The following is a 23,615-nucleotide window of genomic DNA, read 5'->3' on the forward strand; positions in this document are numbered from 1 at the left end:
AAAAAAAACAAGTGCCTAATGAAGCAGAATCATACAGTTAGTAATGCTTTGCTGATTCCATATTGTGCACAGAATTTGGCAGAAACAAACAAGGTAGACCTCAATCACCATAGCTTGAGCAAGCAGTCCACATGTAACAGTCCAATTATAAAAAGCTACAATTTATTATAGCTTACATACGTGTTTACATTGTAACAATCTTGAGTAGATGAATGCAAGTTCATAAAAGAGGTTTATTAACAAAAAGTTATATATTACATTTTATGTACAAATAAATAGACATAGAAAACAGACTATACAAAAAACATTTTGCTAATGCGTCATTCAGGAGAACATACAAGAATAATATCAAAAAAGAGGATGTGCTGGTAAAAAGCAAGCTGCAGAGTTTATGATAGATTATTTTCAGTGGGCTGGAAAGTTGTCCTCCCTAAACAAGGTTCTAATGTTTTTGACAAGAGTTGCTACCAGTTATTTCACAGGGCCACCAAGTCCTAAAAGCTACTTTTACAGCTGTAGTAGTCAGATGTGGCGCGGTCAACATATTTATTTGTAATATGCGTCCTATAGACCAGGCTGTTCGTGTTTTGACGATGGACCGATTTGTACCATTGTCACACTACCAAATTAAGATGCTAGACACAGAAAAACTCTTTGGTCCAAGGGAAATAGACTATGATCTGCCTCATACTATACATGTTGCTGTTACAGAAACCAGCTCAAAATTCCCATTCTGCTACTTTATTTGTAGATCATCGGAGCTGATAAACAGTGTCCACACTGAAATGTCAACTATGTGGGAGGTTTGTCCTGCATCCAAGTCACTGTGTAGAACATGACCATCCTCGTTATGGGACTATAATGTAACCGACTCCCAATTAACAATAAGTTGACAAATAGTTGCAATAGGGGAGAACAGGGGTCTGCCGGTCAACTCCATTAGGTCTTTCAATACATGCAGAATAAAGTGTAAACGCTGTGTCTACCAAGATATGGCCCACATAACTCGAGGCCAGTGGGAGTTTGCTGCAAAACATTTTTTTGGGCTGAGGCAGCTTGGGCATCTACTACAAGGCCGCATGAGAACTCCGTAAGAAGGTTAAAGGTTGGCTCCTTGAGCAAGACCTCAACCCGTCCGCATTATTGCTTGAGTTACAGTGTGAATAATTGGTTTTATTCATCACTCAGCATCATTTCCTGCTGTACATATACTATCTCTGCCCTTTTTGTAATATTGTCTCTTGTATGTGTGTAATATATGTATGTAACCTTGTGTATCATTACTGTATGCCAGTTCTGTATTTCCTTGCTTGTGTAACCTCTAAGAATAGCACCCAAATGCCCCTGGGCTTGGCTGCGCTTTACAAATAAATAAATACGAATACAAGTATTTCCAAGTTTTTGGAAAGTGCTGACCAGATGTTTATGCAGAATGGTGACCATTGTTTATATTTGCCTGTTTGTGATTTGCATAGGATGGGTTTATTTGTTGAGGAGTTTAGAAGTGTGGAATCTGCAATTCTTTGTAGTGGGACAAAGGAAAATGTACATTGAAATCACAATGACAATGTTTAATATTTCTCAGGTGCCTCCTCAATGACCTCATGAACAAATCCATGCTGCCTGCTATGCTAGCCAAACAAGCAATGGCGAAGGGAACACGGACTGAAAATTGCAATGTGGAAGATCATTTGCAGTGATTTCAACAAAAGATGACAGTGTACATCTATTCAAAGATAGTCAATCTCAAAAGACTGAACAATAAAAAAAGGGATGCATGTTGCCCACTCTCTGAAAGTGTGGGTAGTCATCAGGAGACTCAATTGATAAATTGTCAGACACACTGTAAGAGGGACCTTTATTGGCATGTGCGCGAACCTTCAGGTGTAGGTTTAAGGACTGCTGTGATCATTAACTTCACTTGTGACGAAACATCATCACAAGAAACAATCAGAACTTGGCTTAATATTTCAGATGGGAAGCTTGTCCCAGAGACCACACTTTTGTTTAATTCCCAACATGTAATCACTAAGAGTGAGGCCAAGGATCATATCCATATGGAGGCAGAGTAGATGCTATATAATTCAGTCTAGCTTTGGGGAACCGGTTCTGCTGCGGTCTATGATGTGCCTGATTTGTGAAAGTGTAGCGGCGGGGAAAGATCATTTTTTATCTTAGATTTAATTTAATTATCAAATAGTGTGCATTCGTAATTATCAAGCTTGACTATACAGCAAGTTGGATAGAGGAGGATATCTGTAAAATATCCTGCAGCTCTTCGCACCATATGCGGTCTTCCATTCTATGACCGTGGGAATTTACTTCGGTGCAAAGTGATTCAATGTCTTCTGGCTCTCTTTTTTCAGCTCTTCTATGTGAGAGTCTAGGCGCTCAAGAAGTTGATGAGACCGCTGCACCTCTTCATCCAAAAAGCGTGTGGCGATGGAACCAGATGGTGAGGCAAGCACTGGATGCTGGAAAAGAGTAATGTTATATATGATTATGATAGCAATTGGACAAACTATAACATTAACTGACAAATACGTCCATGCGACAGAAACAGTTGTGGCAAATCCTGAGAGGTCATTACTTCTCCTGAGGGGGAGCCCCTTCCCATGCAGCCAGGGTGGTGAGGCTGGTACCCGATGGTCCCCCTGGGGGTGGTACCCATGGGGACAAAGGACAACATCTCGGGAGAACGCAGTGTACACACCCTCCACCCATACCCTAAACACTCCCTCAATTCCTAGACCCCTCTGCTAACACAATCTCCCATGATCAGGATAGACCCATGAACTTATGTGGCATCTGTGAAGTTGAACATACTGGTACGAAGAAAATGCTCAAGAATCCTAGGGATTTGCCTGACCCAAGTACTGAGACCGGCAAGCTCCTAGGAAGAGTAAAGATTGACTTGACAGCTCCCACTACAGGTGTGGATGCTGCGCCAGTGTAGAGCTTACCAAATATAAAGGAAACTGAAGGACTTGCTGTCTTCTCTTTCAGATTGTGACGAACCCAGGAGTTTCCAATAGTGTAAAAGAAAGAAAAAAAACAGAGCACTGGACAGAGGCAAGGAGCAGTGGAGGTCCCCATGAGGTCACGCAGGAGACAACCTCCCTCAAGCCTTGAAGAACCGTGGGGTGGCACGGATGTAAGAAGTAGCAGACAGAGAGGCAAATGGCATACCCGAACAGCCCGATAAGGCATGGGAAAAGGAACGCTGATGTTGCCGTGCAGACGCCAATCCCATGAAGGACCAGAGAGCTACCCAGCACCAGTAACAGGTACAGGAACGACCGGGAGGGCCGGTAGGGACACAGGGCAGGCAGCAAGAAAATCTGCATCACTGGTGTCACAAAAACCACTGACCATCACAGAAGGGATTGGGACCCACATTGAGTAGCAAGGTATCTCTTGCACAAGTACTTGGCGGGAGAGTGAGCCAACAGTGCTGAGCCAGGGGGTGAGAGAAGCAGGGGTCTGGGACCCAAACCAGGAAGTGAGATATCTTCCTCAAGGTCCCACTTGGGAGGAGAGTGAACCAAGTGGGCCAAACCGAACAGCAAGAGAAGCCAGGGTTGTGTTCTCGAAATCCACATACAGGACAAGCCATCTTCCTTGTCACAGTACTTAAAGAGTGATACCAAGTGAGCTCAATCAAAGAAGAGAAGTTAAGAACTGTGTAATTCCGAGACGAGAGACCAGGGGAAGAGAGTCATTCCCCCTGATGATTTGGAACTGTGGTAACAAGTGAAAATATACCATTCTCGTGGTAACCAAAACCAGGGCAGGGGAGTCATTCCCCCTGGTTGTGCTGAACTTTGTCTTTTGTGCTGTGACCTAGGGAAAGGAGCCATTTCCCTTATCTGCCAAGGGGAACATGTGTATTGATCAGGGGAAAGGAGACATCCACCTGCTATTGTGAAAACTCTGAGAGCAAGATAACGGGAGAAGGGAGGTAGAATTCTCAAGGAACTCAATAGTGAAAAAACAACCTTGGGCAATAATGAATGTTGATGTTCGAGTTGGAACTTTAACTTGGAACTTTGTATTGTGCCTTGGAAAAGGATTGAGAGCTGGGGAAGTAAGTCATTACCCCAGGTAAGGATTCCACCTTACAGTTGGAACTGTGGTTCATTGTCCAGAAGAAGGGAGCCTTTCTTCTGGACCAAGAAAATCCACTACCTCTTTAGTTTAGTATTTACTGTAGGGGACAGACATAGGGTTTTGAAACAGGACGGTGGACTATTTTCTTTAGTTATTTTGTGTCTATTGGTTAAATATAACCTTTTACATATTAAAAGCACACAGAACTACAAACGATTACCACTTGCATTAATAAAACATACAGTACTTACATAAAAGGAAACTTTCATTATTAAAAAAAAATTACAATATTAAAAATCCACATCTTATAAGATTACATACATTCATATTCATTTTTCTTTCCACAGATAAGACGGTAAAATTCATAACCACATGTTCCCCCATAAATAAATAAAACCATCATTGGTCATGACGTATGGATACAATTTAGATCATGAGACAAATGTCTGTATGCCGTTTCATATAAAACAAATGGACACAATCAGTAAAATGTCTACAGGATTCAATTTCTCTTTTACTAGTCTGCAAAGACGATCTTTATGAGGGATATTATACCAGGCACCAATATTAGCAAAAAACGAATTGATTTAATCTTAAAAGCATCATAAACTGCCTGCCATGAGGGTATTGAATATTCTTTAGATAGGGATAAGGGGTGTCCACCAGGAATGATTGCATAGAATATTCTACGTAGTTAGTTTTTCCAGATAAATAGATACTTCTTAAATATTGTTTCCAGATCTCAGCTTTTTGTTTTATTTCTTTAAATTTACTAGCCACATTATCTGATGATCACAAGAGCAGCCTACCTTCCCCAGGAAATCTCCAATGTCTTTTACCCATGGTTTTAATGCAAAAAGGGAATCCAAATTCCCCTCTAGATCGGAAAAAAACGAATCACAGGATTTACTGTTATCTAAGTTAACATCATCTTTAGATATAGGTTGGACATACTGACCATTTTACGCGTGCTAAGCGAAATGATTCCTAAATCGCTGCAAATAGCCTTCACAGGAACGGTCTCAGATAGACCCAGAGCCGTCCTCCATAGTTTACCTTCCAATATACCTAGCCATGTTGTCTCATTTGCAGTGTAAATATCTAATCCATATAAGATGCCATGTACTATGCAGGCTTTATAGAATTGTGCTAGTCCCTCAATGGATTGCCTGCCTGATTTCCATATAAATGATTTTATAGCCTTGACTTTAAACAGTAATTTGTTCAATATGGTTTTAGAAAAAATAGCTTTGTCCATATTATTTGTAACATGCATACCAAGGTAGGGGTAGTTATCAACCTCCTCCACCCTGTTCTCTTGTATGGTCCAATTGAATTCCTTTAGATTTCTTCTATTAGCTCTTATAGTCACAATTTTGGTTTTTGATACATTACTAGACCATGTTCTAATGAGTATTGTTCAAGGACTGTGGGACTATGCTGCAATCCTATTGCAGTCTAGTCAAATATAGCAATGTCATCAGCATACGAAAGCCAGGCACTTGGGCAGTGGGAAAAACGTGGAGGGTAATTGACGCAAGCTTGCAAAGCAGTTCCTAGGTTAGCCAGATATACATCGAAGAGAACAGGAGCTAAAGTGCAAGCCTGTTTTAAACCATAATTAACATGCAATTCTTTACTTAATGCACCTTCCATATTAACTCTGATCTGAACCCTGCTATTTGAATATAATGCTTTTACGAAATAAAGTATTTGTGAATGCAGTTTCCCCTCTTTCATGTTTCCCCATAACATATGCCCGTCTACCATATTAAAAGCTTTTGTAAAATCTATAAAACAAATATATAGTAAAATACATTACAATCCAGAAGTTTGCTGTTTTATTAAAACCCTTTCTGAACCCTGATTGCTGTGCACTGAGGACATTTTCTTCATCTATCCACTTATTCAGATAACCTAAAATTAATTTACAGAATACCTTGGCGCTAGCATCAATCATGGCCAGTATTCAATAGCTAACCTGAGATTCTCGTGGGCCTTTTTGTTTTATAAATCGGGATCATCACCAACTGATTCCAAGAAGTTGGAATATGTCCCGTAGTCACAATCTTCTGGAAGATAATATACAAAATATGGGCCCATATCTTGGAATCTGCTTTTAGTAGAGCATTTGGTATACCATCTGGGCCAAGGGTTCTAGAACGTTTTAGAGCTTTTATTATATTCTCGATGTCTTCCACATCAAATTTGAAATAGCTTTTATCAGTACGTTCTTGGTCATTCTCATTAATCTCTAAAATGGGTGTCCGATGGTATGACAGAATATAATTTTCCCATACCTCATTCGAGACGGGGTTAATTTCTCTCATTGCCATTTGATCCGTATTGTATTAATGAAAAATGTGGCAACATTTTTTCGTGTCTTTTCCTTTTAGCACTGTAAACATAATCTTCCATTCTGCTAAAGCCATAGTGCCCTTATGCATTTTATGCCAGTTCTTAAATTTTAATCTCAATCATTTTATTTCCCTTAATTGCATATGCATATCAGACCAACCATTTCTTTTTATTTGTCGAATATTGTCCTTTAGCAATTTCTTATTATTAGCAACTTCGTGATTCTAAACTTTTAAATGAAGTTTATTAAGGATGCCAATTTCTTTCCTCTGATCGTTGGCCAATTTATTGATAAAGGTCTAAGTGATCTGATAGAAATCCTCTAAATTAGAGAATTTCAGGACATTTCCTTCAATCAGTACATGTAATAGTTCTGAACTGGCTTTAACTACATTCCTCTCTGTCCACTTTATTCGATTCGCACCATTACCAATTGCATAATTACCATCCATCCGTGCACCTGATTTCATTGAATCAGGTTTAATGCAAAATTCAACTATTACTTGGTCATTTAATTTATTTGGGATAAGCTCAAGCGTGTTAACATTCATAAAACCAATCTCCTTTGTTAGTATGAAATAAATCCAGGAGCATTGTGTGCCATTGGTTCAAATATAGAAGGGATCTTGGGTTCTAACCTTAACTTAAATAATTGATGTGCCTGAAAAAAGTAACCATGGGCTAGAATCCTTTGTTGTTTTCTCTTCTCCCATACTAATCGACCAAAAATGTTGCTGGTTCTCTACATAGCTATAGTCTTGGGAAACAATGACCACTCTATTTGGAAATCATGGTAGTTAAATCACCTATCAAATAATATGCACTAGGAGGTTACGTATTACACCAAGCATTCAATCAAAAATTCAATATGTTCAATGATTACATCAAGTCTAGCTTTTCCCAGCGGGTTATATACATTTATCAGTAGTATGTCTACTTTTTCATTCATCAGCATTTTCTCAACCTTAATTGCTAAAACATGTTCTAATTGGATAGTAGGCAGTAACTCTATAGCCTTAAAGTGGTGTGCTACCGCTGTGATCAACCCACCAAACGGACAACCCAATTAATTTTTTTGGGGCTTCCTTTGAAAAATAGAAAACCCATCCATGATCAGGTCCTGCATAACCCATCTCTCTTGTAAAAATGTAAACCCAAAACATTACCCAAAAAAGACCTATATCCCCTTGTATTGCAAGATCTTATAACAATGTAAAAATATTTGTTTTCTTGAGTCATTCTACCCCATCATATTCCAGGTAATCTAGGTCTTGTTTGACCTGTCTCAGGCTGTGCTCTACCAAGCTGCAATGAAGAGCATATCTTTGTCACAATCTAATGGATCATCTTTTCTGACAGATATTCATATGAAGCATTTTGGACCATGTTGTTTCTGGTACTTGGTACTACCTTCACCTCTTTTTATCAATTCATATTCCATTTCCATAAGACAGTTGGCCTGGGTTGCAATGAGTTCAGTTATTATAGGGAATACCAAATGTATCAGTGCCCAGTTAGAGTACCAAGCTTTACGAGGTATTTCAACTTGCTTCATGTCTTGGGTAGTTATCATTTTTGCGATGTTACCTGATGAATCAATTCTAGAACATTAGATCTATTCAGGTAAGGACTAGCGGTAGTAGCATATAAATCAATTATTTTTATTTTATTCAATGAGTTACTAAGATTTTGTGATGATAGAAGATCTAAGTCTAATATATTGTAGTTATTCTGCTCAATCGACTCATAGGCTTTGCTGTGTTCATAATTACCACCCATGTCTTGGCTATTCACATTTTTGTAATTCCTGCTGTAGAAATAGGCACTTCCTGATCCCCCTTTGTATTTTCTACTGAAAAGAACAAGTTGTCTTAATTGACCCTTTTTTCACAGCTGTTTCTTTAGAGGGTCGACAGTCATTCTCTAATCCTATCCCCGGAATATATCCTTCCATTCTGCTTTTCTTAATTGCTTGGTTATTTTTCATAGAAATAGTAAAGTGGTTTGAAGTCTCTTGGCAGATCAAATTTTCTGGGAAGGCCAAAGCAAGACATTGCATTGCTATTGTATTTCCTCTTTTGCAAACACTTTTTACCCAATATAGTAATTGATCAGAGTTTATCTGGTATCGAAGCCCCCTGGACAGCCACCTTAGGGTTAATTGATAAGGCTTCAGTTAACCTAGAATCTTGGATATCATGTACAGTGATAGTTTGATGAGTAACAATGTGTGCATTAGTATCTCCATCATCTTTCATAATTAACTGTATTGCCAGATGTATAGATTAGAGCATTTCTGCCAGTAGGCTTATTTCCTGTTTTATTGTTTGTTGGTCTTTATACATAGTATTGCAAAGAGCTAGTAAGGCTTTAAGTATAGTCAGTGATTCAGGTTCCATACGTGGGTCTTCTGAAGTGGAAGAATCAGCGGAAGAGAAACTCACTTGATGCCTCAGTGATGATGCATAGACGTCCATTTCAATCACTGTTAAATTAGGTGATTTAGCCAGGTGAGACCATGGCATGAGAATTTAATCTCTTGGCTTTTATTTTGGGCCTCCATATCAGTGAACGGTTTGTCAGAATTAGATTCTGCCTGTAAACTTAAGCACAATTTTAATAAATAATTAATGTCAATTTGATTATCCAGAGACAGATCACAGTCGCAATTAGTGCCTCTAGTTATCTCTTCAGCACTTGAGATTGTTATGGCCGCAGTAGTCGTTGTGGTAATGGGTTTTTAAAAAGTTGTAATTTTCCCACAGTCATTGTCCTCAACCAGTTGATATCCAGAATGGAGTCTGTGATTCCTGTCACAATAGCTCTCGATTGCTTACTGAGAATTTTTCCTAATCCTTTTTGTCAACTTCCGAGTTGCTGACAGCACACGAGAGGATGTAGCTCGTTTCATGGAGCGGAGTGAATAGCTGCGGCCTATTACCGGCATATTAGCACATTCTCTCCAATTAACATACAGCTGTAGATCTATTCCCAATTATACGTTTTTGAGGTTCGAAGGCCTAACTAGGCCCGCAGTCACCTTCTACTTGTACTGTTTATTGGGGTACTAATCAATTCAAATTCCAGCGGACAATGGAGGGATGGACCAGATCAATTAATCGAGTGATTTTTGCAAGACAGTCAAGCATCAGTTGGTAAACAACCAGGTCAATCCTTTTAACACTCACTGAGGGGGTGAGGGAGTGGGGGGACATACCTCAATGCGGAGAGAAAGACTCACCCGACCCATTCAATGAGCAAACAGTAAGATAAAATCCTTTGTGAGGCAACGGGCAGCAGCTTCCGCTAGTATTTATGATAGTAAAGAATAACCCAAATCAAGGCGCACTATGTGTCACTCTACTCTAACTTCTGAGTTAGATTCAGAAACAGGCTTCCATGAGTATTACAAGCCGGTGCTGCGTCTTACCGTATGATACGGTTCCCTGAGGATCAACAACAGGAAAGAAGGCGTTGAAACCTCAAAGGCAGAAAAAGCCAAAGGTACCACAGAGAAACAGGTCCCAAAAGGTGAACTCTGCCGCAATCCGCAAACACCAGCCAAACACTGCTGAACACTTTTTGGAACTTTTGCTCTGCTTATGCTGCCTGCAAACCTTTTAAAGTTATCAAGTGATTCTGGGTAATTCTGTTAAAGAAACAGTTCCTCTAACACCGCTGATCAGTTTTCGTCGCTTTCGGTGGACTACTGATTTGCAAAGACATTCTGACAGAGCCATTAGTTTTTAGTTGAGACAGGGCAATATTAGTTCATGCCAACTGTGTGTCAGTATTCCTTCTGCACCGTTATATAGAACACTGCATACATCATCAAAGCACACGATAATCGCATCTTAAGGCTTAAGTGAAACTCAGACAATGGGGGTCATTCAGAGTATGGCGGTAGGGTGTTAACGGAACCGGTAAAGATGCTGGGGTCGTTAACCCCCTACCGCCGCATTCCGTGGTCCCTTAGCGGGTCCCACAAGGACCAGCTGGTTTTACCAGCCACCCTTAGCGGGACCCGTTAAGGGACCATGGAGCTAATAACGGGCCCGCAATTTGCGGGCCCGTTATTAGCTCCTTCCCCATTCCCACTGAGCCCTATGGGGGCTCAAATGGGAATGGGGAATGGTTGTCGAAATGGGGACTTACCGGGTCTGCATAGGTCGGAATGTCCCGGTAAATCCCCATTCCCGGACCCGAGTTTGGAGACAGCCATGGTGCTAATAGCACCATGACTGCCTCCAAACTCGGAATGACCCCCAATATCTACTACTGCCTCTTGGGAAGTGAATATTTCATGGCTGATGAATGGCCCCTATGAAAAAAAAAGAAACAGGAAAGAGGCCGACCAGTAACTAGAAACAAAATTAGGAAAAAGGCCTTTGCAGAAATTCCACATAGCGTGCCCTCGCCCACTATCAATGACACAAACATGGCTGCATGTAGACCTGCAACATTGCATAACATTTCAACATCATGCTAAAGAAAAATACCCTGGGCAGAAAGCGTGTTGGAAAAAGAGAGATATAAAAAACTGCCTTGTATTAACAATTTCTCAACAATTAGAAGAAGTGACTGCCAGGTTATGACAGGTTATGCCCTAAGGCAAGTTCTCTGCTACATGAAGTCACAAGCTGCCAACACAAGTGAGGATAGAAGAACAAGCAAACAGAAAAGAAAGTAGAATAAATTTAATGTCTACATTTATATCAACTTGCATGCCAGCTCCCCCCTCGAATAGGAAGAATTAGTTACCCGTAAGAGCAGCCCGCCCCAGCATTGCTACCTTTCATAGAATCATCATTCCCTGTCATTAGGTTGGGAATCCCCAGTACAAAACATATCATGGCAATACATTGCATATACATTTTAATTTGAAAAATTGAAAGATGTTATTGCCTTTCAATATTATTGTGGTTCTTTTTGGCTTCAGCCAACGAGATGGGCAGGCTTTAGCTCCACCTAGAGCAGCCACCTTCAGATTCAAACTCCCAGTCATGTGACTTTCGAATTTGTTCCCTGCCTCCTCTTATCGGAGGCCGATGGGTCGCATTTTTGACTCTGTGAACCATAACAACACTGGAGAACTGCAGTTACAGGTACGTTACTCATTCATCTCCAGCACTTGATCTGTCACAGATGCACATGCTTGAATAAAATTCAAAGCAGTAGCAGCATCTATATAACATTGCTCACTGTAAGAAAGCCCAATTATCTAGAGGGCAAATTAATTGAGGGTTAGCCACATAAGATGAATGGATCACAAACCACGAGCATCTGATAATGTTGTGGGGAAAGGCGTGAGAGGTAGCACATACCTTATGAGAACAGGTGTTGCAGCACCATGTGGCCAACTGCTGCATCTGTCCTGTTCTCAAGGCAATAGTTCATGGCAAAGGTGTAACATGACCTCAAGGTTTCAGCCCTGCAGGTGTCATGTAGGGAGAGGCAGGCATGAGAAGCAATTGTCACAGATTGATCTTGAGTGAAGTGTGCAATCACTGGCCCTTTGGCTGTGCGACCCATCATCTTATTGCAGCGGTTGAAACAGGAAACAATCCAACATGCTAGACGTTGCAATAAACAAGCTTGTCCCTTGCTAGAGCCACTATAAGTTACAAATAGTTAGCCCGATGCTCTAAAACGGGCTGAGTGTCGTATGTAACATTTTAACATCCCTTTCACATATAAAGGGGGAGGCACTCGGGGAGAGGGACTTGCTGAAAATAAATTCGGAAACCTTCCTTGAGAAGGAATCAAGGGTGTGAGCTAATAACTTCTATGTCTTTTGTGGAATAAATTGTATGGTTGTTTGCAGAGAGAACCTGAAGTTCCCCAATACGTCTGTCATCAGTGATAGCCAACAGAAAAGTGACCTTCCAAGAGAAGTACTTACTGTCACATTTATGTATAGACTCCTAAGGAGGCTTCATTTGTATTTGTATGTATTTGTGTTTTATAAAGCACCTTAAGCCAAGGCGCTGTGCAAAGAGCAAGGAACGGTACAATAAAATGAATAAGCAAATAATACAGAAATTAATCAATCAATGATGTTGCAGAAGGTGCGACTTCATTGACCTACAAAATAAAGAATAGACAGAGATAGAACGAAGAGAGGAACAAAGATTGTTCTGGGAACAGGGGCTAGAAGCGTGAAAGCACGAAAACGGGATTGAGCACAGGGGGGCCGAGGTGCCACCAATAGAAATAGAGAAGAGTGGAAAGAGCGAGAAGGGGTATAGAAAGATAGCAGGGCATAGAGATAGTCGTGAGCAAGACCATAGAGGCATTTAAAGACAAGCCAAAGAAAATGAAATTTAAGTTGAGTGTGAAAGGATAACCAGCCAAGAGTGGTAAGAGAGGGGGAGATAGAATCTTTAAAGGGAAGAGGCAGAGAAGATGAATAGAAGAGTTAATACAGTTTTGAGAGGGGCAAGGCGGGCAATAGGAAGCCCAAAAAAGGCAGAGGAACGATAAAGAGTTGGGAAATGATCAAAGAAGAAATCACTAGTTCAGAGGCTCGAAAAGTGAGAAATGTACAAGCTTTGTGAATAGTGTGCAAGTGAAAGCGACAAGGGTGCGGAGTTAGAGAAATGTGATGTGAGAAAGAAACACAATCGAGTCAAGGTCAAGACCAAGATTTCAAGATACTAAAAATTCCTATTGCCAATCCTTACCACTAATTTGCAAATAGCGTCGGGGTAATGTTAATGAAAAAGAAAGACGTGTTCACAAAATGATATGCCAGGATGCTCAGGCTGTTGGCCTCCCTTCCCCGCGTTTTCAGCACAGGGCCAGGTGGGTCGGGTCACTCAAGTAAAGCACACACTCTGGCTTCTGCCGGATGAGGATACAGTTCAATTTCCAAAGTTCAGGACCTTCTGTGTCCAAGTCTCTTTACTTCTTTCAAGTCTCTTGACTCAGAGGGTCTGCTGTACACAAACAATAAGTAAACATTCTTTTCCTTTCACTTGTGTTCAAGTAGGGTTTTCACCCTAGATCCACCTCAGCCGGGCTCAGATCCTTTTGAACTCAAAAGGTTCCAGGATGGATCCCCCTCTTCTGGGCTCAGACCCATTTCACACCAATGTCAGAATTATTTCTCGGGTGACGCACGGTTCAACCCTCAGCCGGGCTCAGATCCCACTCAATTAGTCTCCCTCAGCCAGGCTGGGACCAATTGCGATATACATTAAACTATCGAAGACTTTCGAATGTGCACATGGTTTAGCTTGACCCGATGTATGACCACTTCAATCTCAATATTCCTTTTTCTCACACTCAGCATCAGTTGGATACCTAACAGAGACTTTCGAATGAGTGCCCACGTGGCGCTGGACCACTCTGTGTATGGTATCTTTGCTTGGCCTCCCAAAGTTCAATGTGGGATGATAATGTTATTCATTTATTTAAGACCGTAAAGGATAAGCCAGTGTTCATCTTGTAGACCATGATCCCGGTTAAACTTGGATAATACAATATTAGCAAAAGTGCTGGCTTGTGAACTAGTGGCACTAATGGGGACCTATCAAGGACCGCACTCTGGTACCCTGTCGAAGTACAATGCGGTGTTGCACTGGGCGGCGGTTGCTGTGGAGCCTTAGACAGTACCTTCATCAGAGACCGTACGAGAGGGGAGGCCTGAACACCCCTAACTTTGAGCTCTACTACATAGCGGCCCAGCTTAAGCACGTGATCCAGTGGATGGCTGACGATGCCATGACGGATACACGCCTATTGCAGCCCCTAGACGCACCATGGCTGCTCAGGGACCTCCTCTGGATCGGACCAATGCCCAAAACGCTGGACGCGCACCTCATCCGCCTAGGCACTCAAATTTGGAGTCGGGCCTGCAAGTTGGTCAAGCTGTCCGACCCCTACTCCCCACAGATCCCTATAGCCGCCATCATGTCCACTAGGCCGGAAGACCGGAAGGCGATCCGGAACATATGGGAACCCTCCGGCGTCGCCACTCTGGGCGATCTGGTGGACGACCAGGGCATCCACACATTTCCCGAGCTGCACGAATTGACTGGGGTCCCACTGGGTCAGTTCCTTCTATACGGGGCGGTGCTGGACAGACTTAGGAGGCGATGGCCGGATGCAGAATCCCAATGCGCCGGACACGAGGCCATAGAGAACCTGATAGGTGTGGCAGAAGGAGGACACGAAACCTCTAGGCTTTATGAGATCCTAATTGACAACACCACACATAGCGAACTCACGTGCAAGAGCAAATGGGAGGCCGAGCTGAACACACTATTCGGCGACACGGAGTGGGAAACAATAACACACTATCACAAAAAGGTTTCTAGGAATGCCCGATTCCAGCTTATCCAATTTTACATCATCCATAGGGCCTACCTTACCCCAGCTGTCATCTCGAGATTCAAGGGCGCTGGTGTGGAGCGGTGCCCCAAGTGCCAAGAACCCGCGGCCTCCCTGACCCACATGTTTTGGGCCTGCCCGAACATACGAACCTTCTGGTCGCAAATTCAGACCAAGGTAGCAGAGGAGGACATAACGCTAGACGTGCAATCCCCCAAGGCATGTCTATTGGGCTCGTACCCACGAGGGAAAAAAAACAAACCTCTCAACAGGCTCAAAGACTTGATGTACATCCTCGCAAAAAGACACATCGCAATGGCCTGGAAGTGTCCCAGGGCCCCTAAACTTGTAGCATGGTGGGATGACCTTCGCAGATGGACTGTGGCTGAAACCGGGGCCTGGGAGCTGGCGCAAAGACAGCAAAAGATAAATGACTCGGAGGACCTCCTGCAGTGGATTGCCCTCACGACGGCCCTGTTCAGTCCTAAGGAAACCAGTACCTCAGGCGAGGACCCGGACAGCCCGGGCTCACCCTAATGGCAGCAGCAGACTGCGCAACCCCGGTCCGGGTTCACTTGGGGAGGGAGGGAATGGGGAATTATTGTGGATATTCAATTGATTGTCGTGTTGATGATACGGGTTGTATGTTTTCTTGGAAAAAACAATAAAAATATATTTAAAAAAAAAAAAAAAGACAGTACCTTCATGTCCGAACCAAAACTCCCGTGGTTACATGGATTCCAGCATCAGCAAGATGATGCAGCGTGACACTCCTTCAATCCATCGCCACTCTACCTGGACACCGGAGTTCTCCGTTATTAAACGTGAAGCAGAACGCCATGCTGTGTTTCGCAAAGCATTTGTTTCGGCCTCCTTCTGCTAGTACTGTCTTTTGTATCCTTCTTCTGGTTTCCTTGACCCGGTCTGTGTAATGACCTGCCCCTGGATTGTGATGTGATATGATATATGATTTGCCATTCATAACGTGCCTTCACACAAGTGTTTCTAGGCACCACAAGACAAGGAGGGGAGACAGAGGGATCAAAGGGAAGCGATCTTACTAGGCCATGTGACATTCAGATTGTGCAAGTACAACGAGAAGTGCAGGGAAGGGGTTCGAGGGGAAGTGCCGTCAGGGCAGAAGGGCTCTGAGTAAGTGGAAGGACGGCAGAGGACTACACAGGTGCAGTCCCAGACGGGAAGTGCTGGGTAGGCCAGAAGGCAGTGCAGGGTGACAGGTCCAGCAGGGGCTTGGTACCCTGTGTGACTCTGAGGGCAACCATGCCACCAGTCAGGACATGCAGGAAGGTAAATTAGCTGGGGAGAGGGAGAGAGAGGAGGAAGAGAAGAGGAAGTCAGAGGGGCTAAGAGGCCATTCCAAAGACGGGCACTTGCAGAGGAGAGAGATCTACCCCCCACTCTCTATTTGGAGAAGCATCTGACGTCCAGAGAGTTTGAGGTAGCTGAGCAGAGGGCTCTAAAAGGAAGGTATTTAGGAAGAGATTGTTGGTTATAGAGAGGACCATGGCCTCGGAAAGCCTTGTGGATGATGCAGAGGGTCTTGAACTTGATCCTCGCGGCCACCGGGAGCCAGTGGAGAGATTTCAGAGCTGGGGAGATGCGGTCCCTGGGCTTGAGGTCAACGACTATTCTTGATGTCCTGTTCTGGATTAGTTGAAGCGGGCGAAGAATAGAGTTAGGAAGATTAAGAAAGAGGCTGTTGCAGTGGTCCAGCCTGGATGGAGAGAACCAGAGCTCTGGAGACAGTGAGCTTCTGGGGGATGGTGAGAAAGGGCATGATACCCCCGATGAGGAGCAGCTGGAAGTGTGCCTTCTTGGCAGGGTATGACGTGTGGAGAGAAGGCGAGAGGGGAGTCGAAGATGATGCCAAGGTTTTTAGCCTCACAAGGGGGTGAGGGGTGGGGGCCTAAGGCAGGCGGCCAGAGGGAGAGAGGGAAAGTGGGAAGAAGGGTTCCATTGAGAAGAATCTCCATTTTACTGGCATTAAGGCAGAGGTCGTTATAGGCACAGGGTCCCTGAATAGAGGATAGAGAGGCAGGAATGAGCGAGGAGGGAGAAGAGGCTGAGGGTAGCCTGAAAGAGAGCTTTGTGTCATCTGCATAACACTGAAAGTTAGAGGGGATAGTAGAGACCAGGTGGCACAGGAGGGTCAGATAGACATTGAAGAGCCAGGGTGAGAGGATAGAGCCCTGGGGAACACCATATGTGGAAAGAGAGTCGGTGGAGAGAAAGGACCAAAGTTGGACCTGGGGGGGTCAGTCCAAGAGGAAGGAGGCCAGCCAAGCCAGAGCCTGACCAGTGATGCCAAAGGTACACAATGAGACGGTTGATCAGGGTGGCGTGATTGACCGTGTCAAAGACAGAGGAGAGGTCAAGAAGGATGAGGACAGAGTGAGAGCTGGAGTTAAGGTTGGAGAGCAGATCTTCACGGGAGTTCAGGAGAGCAGTTCACATCCCTCTGGCCAATCTGAAGCAGACTGATGGTCATGGAGATAACCAGGAGATTCAGTGTGGAGGTTTAGCTGAGAAATGGGAAATTTCTCAAGGAGTTTGCCCAGGAAAAGAGTGATAGAGATCGGGCTATAGTTGGCCAGGCAGGAAGGATCAGCAGAAGACTTTTTCAGGAGGGGGTGCACAAGGAAGTGCTTGAGAAGAGAGGGGAAAGATCCAGTAGCAAAGGAATGATTGCAGAAATCGACCAAAGCAGGAGTGAGGGAAACAATGTTGTCCTTAACTGTTCTGGAGGAGCAGGTGAGCACCTGTTTGCATGAAACTTTTGTAGACTGGACTTGTCTAGAAACAGCATCAGGTGTTATAGGAGAGAGAGAGGAGAGACGGAGAGGAGAGGGAAGGGTGGCTGGAGGGGGCCTGAGAGAGGTAGTGGGGAAGAGATTAGAGGAGCAGGATAGCGTGGACAGGATGTCCTGAGTTTTAGTGGTGAAATGAGAAGCAGGGTCATACAGAGGGCCTGGGAAGGAACAGGAGAGGTTGAGACTGCAGTCCGATTGGCCAGGTACTTGCAGATACTTGCAGGCCTCTCGCGTGAAGATCTCCGGAGTGTGCTCCCCAACCTTCCAGGGAGGCGTCCGTCGTCACCGTCACCTGGTGAGCTGGAGTCTGAAAGTCCGTGCCCGCCGACAGATGGGAGCGGGTACCCCACCACCAGATCGCCTGACGGAACGTCTCGTTGAGAGGGATCCTGTCCTCGAAGCTGCCCATCGACTGGATCCAGCGAGCGTCGAGGAACTCCTGTAAGGGTCTCATCCGAAGCCTGCAAAGGCGCACCAGATAAATGCAGGAGGACATCATCCCGAGGAGGGACTTGATAGATCTTACCCTGGCCATGTCCGTGGCCAGCAGACGTTGCACCTTGCCCAGAATGGTCCTGGTCCTTTCCTCCGACGGCGAGGCCAGCCGCGCCACTGTGTCGAGCTTGGCTCCCAGAAACAGGGCGACTTGCGACGGAACCAGGTGGGATTTTGGAAAGTTGATGGAGAATCCCAGGTCCGTGAGCAGCTGGATGGTCTTCGCAGTGTGCTCCACGGCGAGCTCGCTTGTCCTTGCCCGGATGAGCCAGTCGTCCAGGTAGGGGTAGACATGGATCCCCTGTAGGCGCAGCCGCGCCGCCACCGGTGCGAGGCACTTGGTGAAGACCCTGGGTGCCGACTTCAATCCGAACGGGAGGGCCTTGAACTGGTAGTGCCGCCCTTGGACTACGAACCTGAGGAACTTTCGGTGTCTTTTTAGAATGGGGATGTGGCAGTACGCATCCTCCAAGTCCAACGACGACAGGAAATCACCCTCCTCCAGCTGTCCCAGCACCTGCTGGAGGGTGACCATACGGAACTTCTGTGCCTTGATGTACTTGTTCAGTCATCGTAGGTCCAGGATGGGGCGCCATCCTCCAGTCTTCTTTTTTACGAGGAAGTACCTTGAGTAAACTCCAGAGCCCCGAAGCCTCTTTGGGACGAGCTCGATGGCACCCTTCTTGAGCATCGCCCTTACTTCCAACAGTAGTTGAGGGACGTGATTTTCCTTCCTGGCCACGGGTGGAACGCGAGGGCACTTCTTCTGAAACTCGAGGGCGTGCCCTTGGGCCAGGGCGTCCAGCACCCAACGGTCGGTGGAGATGGATTCCCACATGCTGACGAACCTCGCCAGCCGGCCTCCCACCGGGGTGCTTTGGCGGGGGCCCGACCCCACGGTCGGTTCAATCTTGTTTGGAGGCCGCCTTGCCTCCTTGAACTCCTTGTCGACGACGACGGGCACCCCCTGACTTGCCGCGTCCCCTGTAGGCTTCCTGGAATGAAGATCTTGCCGCTTGGCGGTAAGTGGAGGAGCCACTGCCGGATCCTTTGGAGGCACCTTGTCTGCCTCCGGAGCTCTGAAAGGATGGCCGTCGTTGTTGGAGCACTCCCAGTGCCCGGGCAGTCTCTGTGTCTGTCTTGATGGCCTGAGGGGACTGATCAACCGCCTTCCCAAACAGGTTGTTCCCGTCAAAGGGCATGTCCAAAACCTTGGTTTGTACGTCCTGGTGGAAATCCGTGGCCTTGAGCCACCCTCGTCGTCTCAAGCAAACGCTGTTGCCCAAATGACGGAAACCGGTGTCGGCGATGTCCGTTGCCACCGTGATGGCGTGGTCCGAAGCAATCTCCCCCTCCTGTAGGATTTCAAGGGCCTCAGCTCTTTTGGCGTCTGGAAGGAAGTCTAACAGAGGGGCCATTTTGAACCACAACTCCCTGTCGTAGCGGACTACGATAGCCAGGGCGTTGGCCGCCTTGATAGTCGTCGCTGCGGATGAGATGATCCGTCGTCCCATCGTGTCCAACTTCCTGCCCTCGCCGTCCGGTGGAGAAGTTGATGTTAAGGCCGATGCCCCCATAGCTTTCTTCTTTGCCGAGACGACCGAATCCGGGGTAGGTTGTGCCCGAAGGCACAAGGGGGCAGCGTCGGGGACCCAGTACTTCTTCTCGTACCGGTCCCTCTTTGCCGGGCCGTGGCAGGGTTCTTGAGGAGGGCGAGCCCCTCATCCCAGATGTCATCAAGAAGCAGTAAGGCGAGGACCGTCTTCCTTTTAGCCTCGCGCCGTTGGTAAAGGAACCCTTCTTTCTTCTTTTCTTCTGGGCAGAGCTGAAAAAGCTTGGATGCCATGGAAATCATGGCATGAAAAGATCCAATCTCGTCGAGCGGGGATGCCCGAGCAGGGGCGACGGGGGACACGTCCCGTCGTCGCCTCCGTCGTCATCTGTACCTGTCGTAGCCGTGTCCGTGCCTGTATTATCCCCGTGGGTAGTAGACCGAGAGGAAGGCAGAGCAGGCCGCAGAGGTGGGAGAGGTGGCGTAGGATGCGTCCTCCTCCTCTTATGCGGTGGACTCTCCGAAGGTCCTGGCTCCGGTTCCCCCGTCGGGTCTGGCTCAGGTACCTCCGTCGGGGGAAGGGGCAACCTTGTCCTTATCTCCGAGCATAAGGACTGAATCGCTGACAAAATGGCCGCCGAGGTGTCCTGCGGCGCCGGAAACAACGGGCGCGAGGGCTCTTGAGGAGCCTTGTCGGCTACACCGTCGCTCTCGTCGTCGCCCTCCTCGGGATCCCTCCCGATGGGCTGGGCCTCTTCCACGACTTTGATGAGCTCTTCTTCAGAGGTCGTGTCCGTATCCACGATGGCCACCAGCCCCTCCCCCACCTTTTCCAACGCAGACTTCGTGGGGGAATTCTCAATGGGCCTGAAAGACGACTCCCTCCGCGGTGGCAGGGAGACTCTGGGTCCTGAGGGCACCTCCACTGGTGTAGCCTCCACAGGCTGAGCCAGGGTCGTGGCGACATCCTCAATCGAGGTCTTAGCAGGGTGGATTAAGGCCATCGTCACCTTCTGGACGCCTGGGGCCTTCACCTTGGGGGGAGGGTCCGCGCCTCGCTCCCCCTCTGCTGGAATCTTCGAGATCGACTGGGGCCTCTCCAGAAGCTTTGCCAGGTTCTCGGACTTCCTCTTACCCGAGCCAGAGCGTGGGCTCGTGGTTGATGGCGCCGGGGAGGATGCCCCCTGCCTGGCAGCCAAGGAGCCCGACCGTTCAGCGCTCCCGGTGCCCGCTGACTCGCGGTGCTTAGCCTTTTGTTGGGCCCCCGTCGCCGGGGCACCCTCACAGGACTTAGAAGACCGCTCGGACTTCTTTTTCTTCTTCTCGCCTGACAGGCTCTTCCAGCCAGTTGGCGAGACGGAGGCGGCGATCCTTCATGATCCGCTCCGACATGTTCCCACAAAACGCACAGTCCTTCTCCTTGTGCGTCTTGTCCTCATGGAGACAGAGGCATAACGAATGCTCGTCCTCCTTGAAAACATTCTGAAGTTGGCATCCAGGGCAGGTACTGAACAGCTTCCCGGGCGTCGAGCTTCCTTTCTCCTGGGCCATGTCCGGGGTAGGCCTCGGAACTTCTGGAATCCTCCAAAAGCGTAACTCGACGAAATCTTCACCCTTGAGGGGCGTAGAAAACTCCGAAACGGATCCCTGTTGATCGGATGTAGAAACGGTGGAGCTTGAGGCTCTATTTAACCGAAAAATGAGAAAAATCTCCTGAAAAAGCGCAAAAACGCAGCAAAAGCTCGAGAGCTACAGCACGAGGACACCCAACACTTGAACGTGCGGTAAAAATCTGAGGATGGCTGCCGGAGGCGGGGCTTAGGGAGAGGGCAGTCATTGGCTGGGGGCAGTATGACCCAGAGACCAGTGATTGGTTACTACTAAGAAAGACAGATCAGAAACGAAACTGATACTGATTTTTTTCTATACCGAGGATTCCCGGCCTGACGACGGGGAATATTCATGAGCATGTGAATCCATGCCAGACCCCATGCTGGAGAAGATCAGGGACACTTCACCTTGGATTGGTCCTGGGTTCGGCGAGGATCTAGTAGCCCTCAGAGAGAGTGCCAAAACTTGTGACAGGGAATTCCACCTCTCCACACTATAGTTTGTACCACATACCACATTAGCATAATGTTAAATGGATTGTATCCACCTTTTTCACTGCACAGCAGGTTCACCAACTTATGGTAAAAAAGAAGGGATGTGGTGGAACACTGCAGAGCCATGTCTCCTGCACCCCTCAAAGACACCGTAATTGCTGGTTCAGCAGTGTTGGTGAGTGGTATGTTGTTCTGAGTGGCCTCTGTATACCAGTGCACTAGTCACTCAACATAGAAAATGGTGCTCACAGTAAAACAATCATGCACCTCTGATAAGGTTCATGTCCTTTCCTCTAACTTCCAATGCAAACCTCTGCTGAGATTGTATAAGTATGTGGGGCCACTCCCCCCGAATTTTGTGTGCAACAAAGTATTTCAGTGAGAAGGGCTCACTGGAAGGGTCAAAAGCTGTTTCCAGGCTGTATTGGTATATGCGCGTCCTGTCGGCACAAAAGATATAGCGAGGGGCAAACTATCCTCGCACTGCGTGTGCTCACGGGGTCAGGATTGAAGTTGGCCTGGAACTCCAAGCCCATCGATCTCTGGGCCGACACAGAGCTTTGTTTCAATAGGGGCGAACGCTGTTAGGATCGGTGGGAAACTGCTGACGGTGCCAGGGCTCCCTGCAGTGGGTTTTCACTCGTTGCCAGTCTGTAATGACTGGGTGCACACACGCATATGGGGTAAGTAAAGTGTATGGGTTTATTGGGTATATACAAAGAATAACGTTACAAGGATGATTAATGGGAGCCTCTGCTGGCACCAGCCAAGCTGTCTTCTCTCAACTGCCACTTCTCCGTTCCATCCTCGTGGAACCCTCGCTCTGCCAGGGTTCACTAGGCGGCAGGATCAGCTCTTCGAGAAGCCAACCCTACAATACACAAGGTAATATTTAGGTAGAATAGGATGAGACTGATTATATGCCCCCCTTTTTATACGATGCATGCAGTTACGAGCATTGATCAAAAGAGGGTCATGCAATCATTACAGGCAAGCAGGGTCAACAAGTTTGTCTTGTTTCCCATGCCGTGCTGAACAGAGTTACGTGAATCCCATTTGGATCACACGACTCGGGCATTGGCGTGAATGGAAAAAAATGTCAGAGACACCCAGAGAAGTGATTTGGACTACTGGGGAGGTGTTAGATAGTGAAGAAATAAGAAGATTCCTTATAGGTAAGTGCACACCATGGGACGTTCATATATTTAACCACTGGACCCACCAGGGAGTCTATTTGTGAGATACTTCACTCTATACTTTGCGCTTCTGTTTTTGGTTTTCTTTTTCTCTGCACGGCAGAACTTTGGGCTCTCTGAAGCTGGCGAATCATTAAATCGAGGAAGAGTTGCTACCATCACTAAGGACAAGCACCGGGGGGACTACATAACTGGCCTCCACACAAGAGCTGATCATACATTGGCAGGAAAAGACAGGATGATTATACATGGCATATGGCTGTAAGTGCCTTTAAAAACCATCATTAATATGGTGTGTGAAGCCAAAGGGTGCCTCACCTACTAGTCCCCAGGGATCTCTCTCTCAGGTGGCCAGGGCACGGCCATTGCCTTTGGATCCAGACCCTGGGGTTGTGGCAACCGATGGTAAGATGCAGTATTCCTGCCTTTCCTGCACACATGACCCATCCTATTTTATAGAAGTCTCCAATGTCTCAACTCCCCTGTCCCCTTCACACACAAACACTGGGCCGAGGAAGAGGGCAGCAGAGTAACGAAGCTGACACCTATATATCTCATTGGACATGTCCTGCTAATCCGGTCAGGCAATGTCAGGCACTTGACTTTAAGTGCATACATCTGATACCAATTAGCT

General features: G+C 46.2%; 1 protein-coding gene across 1 annotated transcript in view; it reads right to left on the reverse strand.

Moving 5' to 3' along the window:
- Positions 1-213: 213 nt before the first annotated feature.
- Positions 214-23,615, reverse strand: part of CEP63 (centrosomal protein 63) — a 1,157,239-nt gene continuing 1,133,837 nt past the window's right edge. Inside the window, exon 15 of the mRNA XM_069618054.1 lies at positions 214-2,474. Within this exon, the coding sequence (XP_069474155.1) occupies positions 2,319-2,474 (156 nt within the window). The 3' untranslated portion in view covers positions 214-2,318. The remainder of the gene's footprint in view (positions 2,475-23,615) is intronic.

Source organism: Ambystoma mexicanum, chromosome 10, assembly GCF_040938575.1.
Source record: "Ambystoma mexicanum isolate Mex_15411 chromosome 10, UKY_AmexF1_1, whole genome shotgun sequence".
In the NCBI taxonomy this organism is placed as follows: Eukaryota; Metazoa; Chordata; class Amphibia; order Caudata; family Ambystomatidae; genus Ambystoma; species Ambystoma mexicanum.